An 8610-nucleotide genomic window follows, 5' to 3' on the forward strand; every position below is an offset into this window, starting at 1 on the left:
TCCCTGCAATGTTCCAATGGTAGATTGAAACAAGAGTCAGGAGTCAGGAAATTGCAGCTGCCTGGCTCATGTTGTTCTTCTTGTCAAATGGTAATCAGTGACATCAAAGCAGACATGCTTTCTTTGATGGAAAACATCAGGGGGAATAACATTGTGAGTGGTGAACTTAGTAGTTCTACCAGTTGAACAATATTACATAGAAGCAAAAGATTGCAGACATGTAGCATGTATAGAATATACATAAAGTTGTTCAGCCTCTGACATTAAACAGTCTGTTGTATGTTTTTGAAGGTCAGTTGCGGTGGCATTGAATTTCTAGAGTGAAACATTGCCATGTTCCCAGATACTGAATCTGAGGTTAGGACCCTGTTGCTCCATTCAGTCATGTCCATGGGTATTTAATTATTTCACATGGCCATCGTGAGATGGAGCTTTCATACAGTTGCAAATGAAAATAGTCCAATTTTGTGCTGAGGGCTGTTCGTCCCTGATTGCTTTCAATGGAGAATTAATATGTGAACGTATTACTGTCATTGCAGTAGAAGCACAAAATGAACTTTAGACATAAAATGTATAAATTAATTTTAAAGTATTAAATGGATACATGCTGGACTACCTAGACCAGACTTCCTCCATTACCGTTAGTCTGGTTTAGGAGCGTCTCCTCTGTAGACATGGAACCTCCATTAGGAGCACAGTGAAAGGAGGGGGGGCCTTTTGTGGGTTATTCTTGGGGATAACTCTTAAAATGTTCTTCATGCCATTTCCCAATCTCTCTCCTGCAGAGCTACAAGCAGCCGTCCGCATTCATCGTGACCCAGCACCCACTTCCGAACACGGTAAAGGATTTCTGGAGGCTGGTTCTGGACTATCACTGCACATCCATAGTGATGCTGAACGACGTTGATCCAGCGCAGGTAAACCCGACCCGATACGTGTGTATGAACACAAACAGATGCACGCAGCATCCAAACACATGACTGACGCTGTAGTTCCTCAGTATTTCATATGTGTGTGTGTGTGTGTGTGTGTGTGTGTGCCCTCGTCTTTGTTACATATGGAGGACCAACAATAGTCATTCTACCAGAAAATTGAGGACATTTTGGCTGGTCCTCACAACTTCAAAGGAATGTTTGAGGGTTAAGACATGGCTTTAATGCTGAGGTTAGAATTGTTTTTAGGTCAGGGTAAGGGAGCGAGTTGGGGCAAGGAGATGGGTAATTTATTATGGCTATGAGTCGCATGAAAACCAAAGTGTGTGTGTCCGTGTGTGTGTGTGTGTGTGTGTGTGTGTGGCAAACACATTTGAAATTGCAAGTCTGAAAGTTGCTGACTGGGAAGTTCTTCCCATGATAACGTGTGCAGTTGGAGAAACGGGCCTCTGGATGAGGCTCTCCAGAATTCTCAGCCCGAGGCTCTGTCATAACACCCGGGGATCAAAGCCTGAAGTCAGGCTGCTCTCTCCATCCAAATCCCTCTTTCCCTAGATGGCTGACTGGCTGGATAGAAAAGACCTTTCATTCAATATTCTCACTGTAGCCTGCCAGACAAGCAGCCAAGGAGGGAGCACAGGTGGGAACGTCGAGAGGGAGACTGGGAGACCGAGGAGGTGGAGGTTCACTCTCTTCCTCCATCAGATGCTTTGTTTTTGCATCTGTTGAATTTGTCAGGTTTTGACATGCTCTCAAAGGAAGCCAGAAAAAAAAAGGTCTCACTGCTGCCAATGAGCCTGTGCTCGTACGTGCTGTTTAGTGAATGGCAGGAAGCATCTATTTGTCTGCATGCACGTGCAATCAGGCCTGATATTTGTTTTTCTCCCAGTTACTCTGTTTTTTCCACTCGTTTGTCCATGAGTCAATATGTAGACATGCTTGTTGGTGCAGATTTTTATCTATCCATGTTTGTATCCGTCCACCAAAGCGAATGAGTCCAATGGGGCTGGTAGCACGCTCCACAGGTGTGGCGCCTTAACTGGACTTTTTCACCTTCACACTGGAAAACGATAGACTTTATTCATCTCTGCACACAAGGGCTGCCGGAGCATAGCGTCAATACTGTTACTGAACGTTTGATTTAACGCCTGATGATGCTGTAAAAGAAAAAATGAAACCGGATCAATTGGAGCACAACTTAATAAATCAACTGTAATTTTCAGAATGATAATGCCTCGATGATGTCACATCCAGCCTGGGCAGCGGCAATCAGGGCGCCACAGCTAGCATAAATTTAGCTTTAGGTATTATTCAACCCAGAAATTTATTGGCTGAGCGGCAGAGGAAAGTTTTCAGAACAATTAGCATTAGCATTAGCATTGCAGTCCTGAGGTAAAATTCAATACAGGTAATTATAGAACAAGGTTTTCTCAAAATAAAACAAAGGCTTAACTAAGTTTAAACTGCACCTAAAGACAAACGTGAGCTTATTTGAGAACAACACTTTTGATGCATTTTAAGTTGTAACAAAAGGATGATTTGATTTTCTACAGAGGTGACCCTTTTATATTGTTACAAAACAAACACGTATTGGCAGTTGTCACATTAGATTGTTTAAAGATCTTTTAAAAAGTGTGACGCTGAAGCTAATGAAGTGTCTTTTCTGCGTTTGTTTTGTGTTTTCTGGTGTGTGTCTGTGTTTGTTCGGGTGGCATGTGTGTGTGTGTGTGTGTGTGTGTGTGTGTGTGTGTGTGTGTGTGTGCACGCGCATGTGTGTGTCTGCACGCATGTGTGTGTCTCTGCCTTTTCTGTTTAGCTGTGTCCACAGTACTGGCCAGAAAATGGTGTCCACCGTCATGGACACATCCAGGTGGAGTTTGTCTCTGCCGACCTGGAGGAGGACATCATCAGCAGAATATTCAGGATCTACAATGCAGCACGGGTACATTTGATTTATTACGTTTTACCTCCATCTGGCTGTGGTGCATTTAGTGTCGTTTCTTTTTTCCAACTTTTCCAAAAAAAAATTCTCTATTGCGACGATCACGACATCCAATGTATTCCGTGCCCGCACACCTCATGTCTCCCACTCAGAGACCAGCCTGTCCATTCAAGCTGTGCACACTCATTCTGGTTTTTTTACTGCGCTGGTGCTTGAGGCAAATGCCTGGCGACCGTTGGAGAAATGTTCACAAAGTTCGAAATAAGCGCGCCTCAGTAACCTTTGGCCAGAAGGTGTGGTGGGTCCGTCGCAAGGGGTCAAATTTCCTCTTGTGCATATGTTCTTGCATTAATTCCTAAGCTGTATTTCATAAACTACTCCAGGGTTTTAATTAATTAGCGATACATCTTAGCCCAGACAACAGTCCAAGAGACCGACAGACCTCCATGGAGCTCCATAAGCTCGCTGGGTCTGCAGGTGTCCGTGCTGACTCCTCGTGTTAAGACATTAATGAACTCTGGCCTGCAGAACTCATTCTGATGTGTCTCCTCACACATGATCACTGAGGACCAGTATTGATTGAATATGTCTGAGTGCTTCTCAGATCTTAACCGTCCGTCTCCAGCGGTAACCGCGCTCATCTATCAGCCGCCTCTGACTACTACTGCTCTTATCGCTCTTGTCCTGCATGTTACCATGGAGGTTCAGTTTAGTCCTGCATCTTTACAGTCTGATTCCCACTTTGGGCCATGGCAATTAACATGTCCCCCTCCTTCTCCGACCCTTTGGTGCGTTGACCCAGCCTCAGGACGGATACCGCATGGTGCAGCAGTTCCAGTTCCTCGGTTGGCCCATGTACAGAGACACTCCCATATCCAAACGCTCCTTCCTCAAGCTTATTCGACAGGTGGACAAGTGGCAGGAAGAGTATGATGGGGGCGAGGGACGCACTGTGGTCCACTGTCTGTAAGTTATCGCAGCCCTGAGCACAGAGTGCAGCTCATTCGCAGAAATAAAACATCTCCACCTACTGGCGGCATGGCTGTACTGCAGTTCCATCACTGACCTGAAACTGTTCTCATTTTCTAACCCTTCATCAACTCCACGGAACACCTTTAGGAACGGAGGTGGCCGCAGTGGGACATTTTGTGCCATCAGCATCGTGTGTGAGATGCTCCAACACCAGCGTTCAGTTGACGTTTTCCACGCCGTCAAGACACTGAGGAACAATAAACCCAACATGGTGGATCTACTGGTAAATCCTCTCTGATCAATCTCAGCTGCCACCTTAAATTCTGCTGCTTTGTCCCCCACTGAGCCTTATAAATGACCGTTTGTTGGTCATACAAATATGATCACTGTATAAATACACCATAATAACCATTTTAAACATGTCTTTGCAGCAGATTGTACATTTTGCATTGTCTAAACTTAAATTCCAACACAAATTAAATAACATTCCCGTTTGTCCCCTCTTTTGTAGGACCAGTACAAGTTTTGCTACGAGGTGGCTCTGGAGTATTTGAGCTCGGGGTAATTTCTAAGATTGGGACATGACAGAACACCTTCAGCTCACCTGTCTGTTTGTGCATTGTGATAAGTGTGTGTTGCTGAGCCAACAGCGAGAAGGTTCACAAGCACACCCGTACTTTTGCTTGACCAGCTGCCTCTTCTGGTCTTCAGTCGGATGGGAAAGCTCACAGAGGAGGTGTACAGTGTTAAATATCGCAGCCTCTTTCTGTCAGTACCCGCTGCGGACGCCAGGGGGCGTCGTGAGTCTCTTTCTACCGCGCCGCCTCTCCTCTTTTTTCGCTCAGCTGTGGTCACGTGATTTTTGCCTTGCTCCCCACTGGACAACATGCATTAAATACTCGGTGTACAACACTGTACAGAACAATGAGTGCATTGTTTTTGATTAAGGTTATTTCATTTTGGATCTTCTGGCTTTTTAAATTTTTTTCTTGTAAGCCTTGTCCTGTAAATTTCTGTCTTTTTTGATGATTATTGCTTGGTAACGTATGCTGGCTACATCTGCTTACCTTATATTCTGTACAGGGATCCAAAGCTTTATTTGCACTCCCATTGAATTCTCGTTGTGCATATTGTAAATATTACTGTAGATTATTTATTCACAGTATGTACTTTTTGTGATTCACAGTAAGTGACAATCATGGGTTCTATAGGTTTGATTTATGGACTGTATTGTGTGCTTCTTTTTGTTTGTTAATTTTCTGGTCATTTGCGTGAGCGTTTAGTTTCATTGTTAAGAAAATGTTGTGCATAAAAAATAATAAATCTACATTATAAAAACTGAATTGTGCATTTGACTTTTTTTGAGTGGCGCTGGAAAAAAAACATGGCAAGGGGGAGACACCTAGTGGACATATAGGAAATAACAAAGAAAACAACGTAGGTATCCCCTTTATTTTTTCTGTCTCGGGAATAATAACAGGATTATTTTTATGTTATTAGGTAAAATTGTGATTTGATTAATGGCATATTTGTTGATGAGCCAATCAGACCTTTTATTTCCACAAATGTGAGTCAAAATTATCACATGGTTGTGCTTTAAAGTGGGAAGTTTGCATCACTTATTTTACAGGGAAATAATTTTACCTATAACTATATTACAATTTAATTGCATTCCATCATTTATACCAGAACAAGCTGAGGAAATTACAGTAAAGTCATATTTTTAATGGAGAAATAGCACATTGAGCTTGTGGAAGCAACGGTGAGAACAAGCAGAAATGGAGCTCGCTCACATCACATCACATCAATCTGCTCATGGACGACCTTCTCCAGATGAAGGTCCTGTAAAACAAAGTCCGGTCAAAGAGGAGCTGTGTCCCCGGACACAAGTTGGGCTTAGAGGCTGCCCAGAAAAGAGAACATCAACATCACACATTTTATAAAGAGAAAAAAAATCATACTGCAACTGAACAAAAGGATAAATTGAAGCTTCCAAATCTGAAAATCCAGCCAGACTTCAAATATTCAACACAAATGAACATTCAGTGGGAATAAATGTCAGGAATTATGACTCTCCGGCAAGATTCTGTGTCCCCAGCTTCATCCACCTGCTCTGCTCCCAGGACAATCATCTCTTCCTTAACCAATAGAGCTCCAGAACCACAGCTGTTCATACACACACACACACACACACACACACACACACACACACACACACACACACACACACACACACACCGTTAGGATTCAGTGTTTTTTTGTTGTGTTTTCTCGGTTCTCCAGGCCTGGAACACCTCCCTCACCTGCAGCTCATCTGGGCTGATTGGCCACCAGCTTTAAGGAGCAGCTCGTTTCTCCTCTTGTTGCCAGATTGTTCTAGATTCTCTGCGAACACTTCTTGAGAATTTTTGAGATAGAACTTTTGCTAGTCTGCGTTCCTTGTGAGTTGTACCTGCCTCACCTTATCTTCTTTTCCTATTGTCTTATTTCCCAGTTCACTGCTGCTCAGGTCAGCCTCACTCACCTGCATTTTGCCCACCTGTTGCAGGTTTACCCGTTTGTGACCTTTTGTTTTGGAAATTAAACCTTTTTATGCTCAGGTTGGTCTCTGTCTGCATCTTGGGTCCTGTTTCTGGCTTCCCTTGGCTTAACATCCCCCATATCTAACCCCTAGGCTCCCTGCCTCCAGAGCAGGTTCTGGTTCTGGTGACGTCCATGTCTCCCACGTCAGCTTCTGATGCCTGGTTACGATCCGTCTAAGGTCCTCCTCTACCTCACACCTGATCCACAGGAGCTTCCCGTGGGTGGTGGGTCACACGAGGATATCCTGTTCACTTAAGTATCAGCCTACAAGCAACAGTGGGAGGGGGAAACTCCCTGTTAACAGGAAGAAACCAGGAGCAGGACCATTCTCATAAGGCAGGACCCTCCTGTTGATGGATGGCTGGGTGTGGAGAAGGAGATGGGGGCAGGAGGGAAGGACAGAAAGAGAAGAACCATACGATCCCCTCTTTGCTGTGCCTTCATAACTACCACAGACCTGTAGGTGCACCAGGTCAGGTCCTCATCCAGTTGGACTCGCAGAAATCAGACCTGCTCCACTGGTCCCTACTGGTTAGAGATGGGCTGGAGGTTCTCTTAATAGTTCATTCAGGTCTGTCACCCTGACGTCGTTAACGTGAAATCACATTCATTTAAGGCTAAATGACAGAGACTGGCACGACTTTGTAAAGTATGAATTCTTAAATAAAGAATATCTAAGTAAAAATGCAATTTATTTTGAGTTGGGTTTTACTCTTCACACATGATTTATTATTAGTGCTGTTGGTGTTGATAATATTTTTATTGTTTTAATTTGTTGCTGAGCAGGTTGTTATGTCTGTAATCTCTTTTTCTTTCCTTCTCCACCAGCTGCTGTGGAAACCAGGGAGGGTTTTTCCACATCGAAGGACAGTTGCTGAGTTTTCCACACCTTATTCCCATGTGGAGACCAGCAGGGAGGCTGGAGCGAGGACAGACGGCAGATGGAGGCGACTGGGAGCAACTCTCAATTGCAAGTGGAAATGCTGGGAGAGTTTCTGCCAGATGTTGCAGAAAACGTCAGTTTGTTAAATTAATACAGAACTGTCAGAGTGCATGTAGTTACCTTTCTTTAGTTGACATTTACAGTAACCAATTGATGACAAATAACCTATATAACCAATGAACATCAAACTGCTAAATCAATGATTAATGCTGTCAGAGCTAACATATACTGTATGTAAACCATCTTAACTGATATTCTAATTCTCTGAACCACAAATGTGCTGAAAACTACAATCAGCAATATCCAAAGACATAAAGACTTTAAATATGAGCCTGTATAATATGAGAATAAGGTAAATGTTTGATTATATCCTTATTTACTGAGATCACCTCAAACACAAACCTGTTGATGACGCCGCAGCTCCAGCAGAGGGCAGTGTCGGACAGACAAGCCGTAACCTTGATAAACATGAGCAGTCTTTTAACAGCGGATGGATTTAATGTGCTTTTCTCTCTTTTTTTATCGTATTCTCTCGTTGAGTTGCTGAAAAGGCCACATAAAGCAGCCGCGGCCAACATTTTGAGAATGAATCACAACGTTTTTGTCTGATACTGTTACAATAGACTGAAGAGTAATTACAAGCATTTCCTAAATGTCAAAGTCCCTTTCTTGACAGTCACATAGCGTTTTTCTTGCCAACAGCCTGCATGTGCAGTGTTTACCCTTCTTTTTATAGACCTCTGCATCTCACCCCAGCATGTCAATCAACGTCTGGGCTCCAGCCCACTGATGAAGCCCATTTTTGCGTAATGGGGTTTGTCAGAATGTTTCTCCACATCCTCTCAACAGTAGGTGTCTTTTTTCCCGTGTGGCAAGCTGCCCCGTCTTGGACATTGTTCCTCCCCAGCTGTTCTCCCAGGATGTGCCCCACACACACACACACCGATCTCTGGAAGCGTTCCAGTTGGTATGACATGGCTGAGCTTTGCCTCAAAACATCTCAGCCAGAACCTCAGTGGTCCAACATCACTGCCCTGATGCTCTTCCTTGAGAGAAGAGGTTGTTTTGCTGCCCTTCTCAACAACAGGCCATCCTCCAGATGTCTTGTCCTCACCGTGTGTGCTGACAGACTCACACCTGCCCCCCCCCCCCCCAGCACGTTCCGCTCTGGTGGCGCTCTGATCCGACAGCCGAATCGCCTGAAGGCGACAGTCGTGGCGCGTGCTCTTGCGCAACCT

The 8610-nt window shown here is 44.2% G+C and overlaps 1 protein-coding gene and 1 long non-coding RNA gene across 9 annotated transcripts in view; both read left to right on the forward strand.

Moving 5' to 3' along the window:
• LOC130538732 (receptor-type tyrosine-protein phosphatase mu-like) overlaps positions 1-5189 on the forward strand; it is a 117933-nt gene extending 112744 nt beyond the window's left edge. For 7 of the 8 annotated variants that reach the window (XM_057056591.1, XM_057056592.1, XM_057056593.1 and 4 more), the window contains 5 exons: positions 786-917; positions 2749-2874; positions 3677-3840; positions 3994-4129; positions 4358-5189. In XM_057056591.1, the coding sequence (XP_056912571.1) occupies positions 786-917; positions 2749-2874; positions 3677-3840; positions 3994-4129; positions 4358-4411 (612 nt within the window). In that variant the 3' untranslated portion in view covers positions 4412-5189. The remainder of the gene's footprint in view (positions 1-785; positions 918-2748; positions 2875-3676; positions 3841-3993; positions 4130-4357) is intronic. The other variant, XM_057056594.1, reaches the window with a different exon arrangement.
• A 1013-nt stretch (positions 5190-6202) lies between these two features.
• LOC130538796 (uncharacterized) lies at positions 6203-7119 on the forward strand. Its single transcript, XR_008953981.1, has 2 exons — positions 6203-6446; positions 6521-7119. It is a non-coding gene; the product is annotated as an uncharacterized LOC130538796 (long non-coding RNA).
• Positions 7120-8610: the final 1491 nt, after the last annotated feature.

The sequence above is a fragment of the Takifugu flavidus genome, chromosome 15 (assembly GCF_003711565.1).
Source record: "Takifugu flavidus isolate HTHZ2018 chromosome 15, ASM371156v2, whole genome shotgun sequence".
NCBI lineage: Eukaryota > Metazoa > Chordata > Actinopteri > Tetraodontiformes > Tetraodontidae > Takifugu > Takifugu flavidus.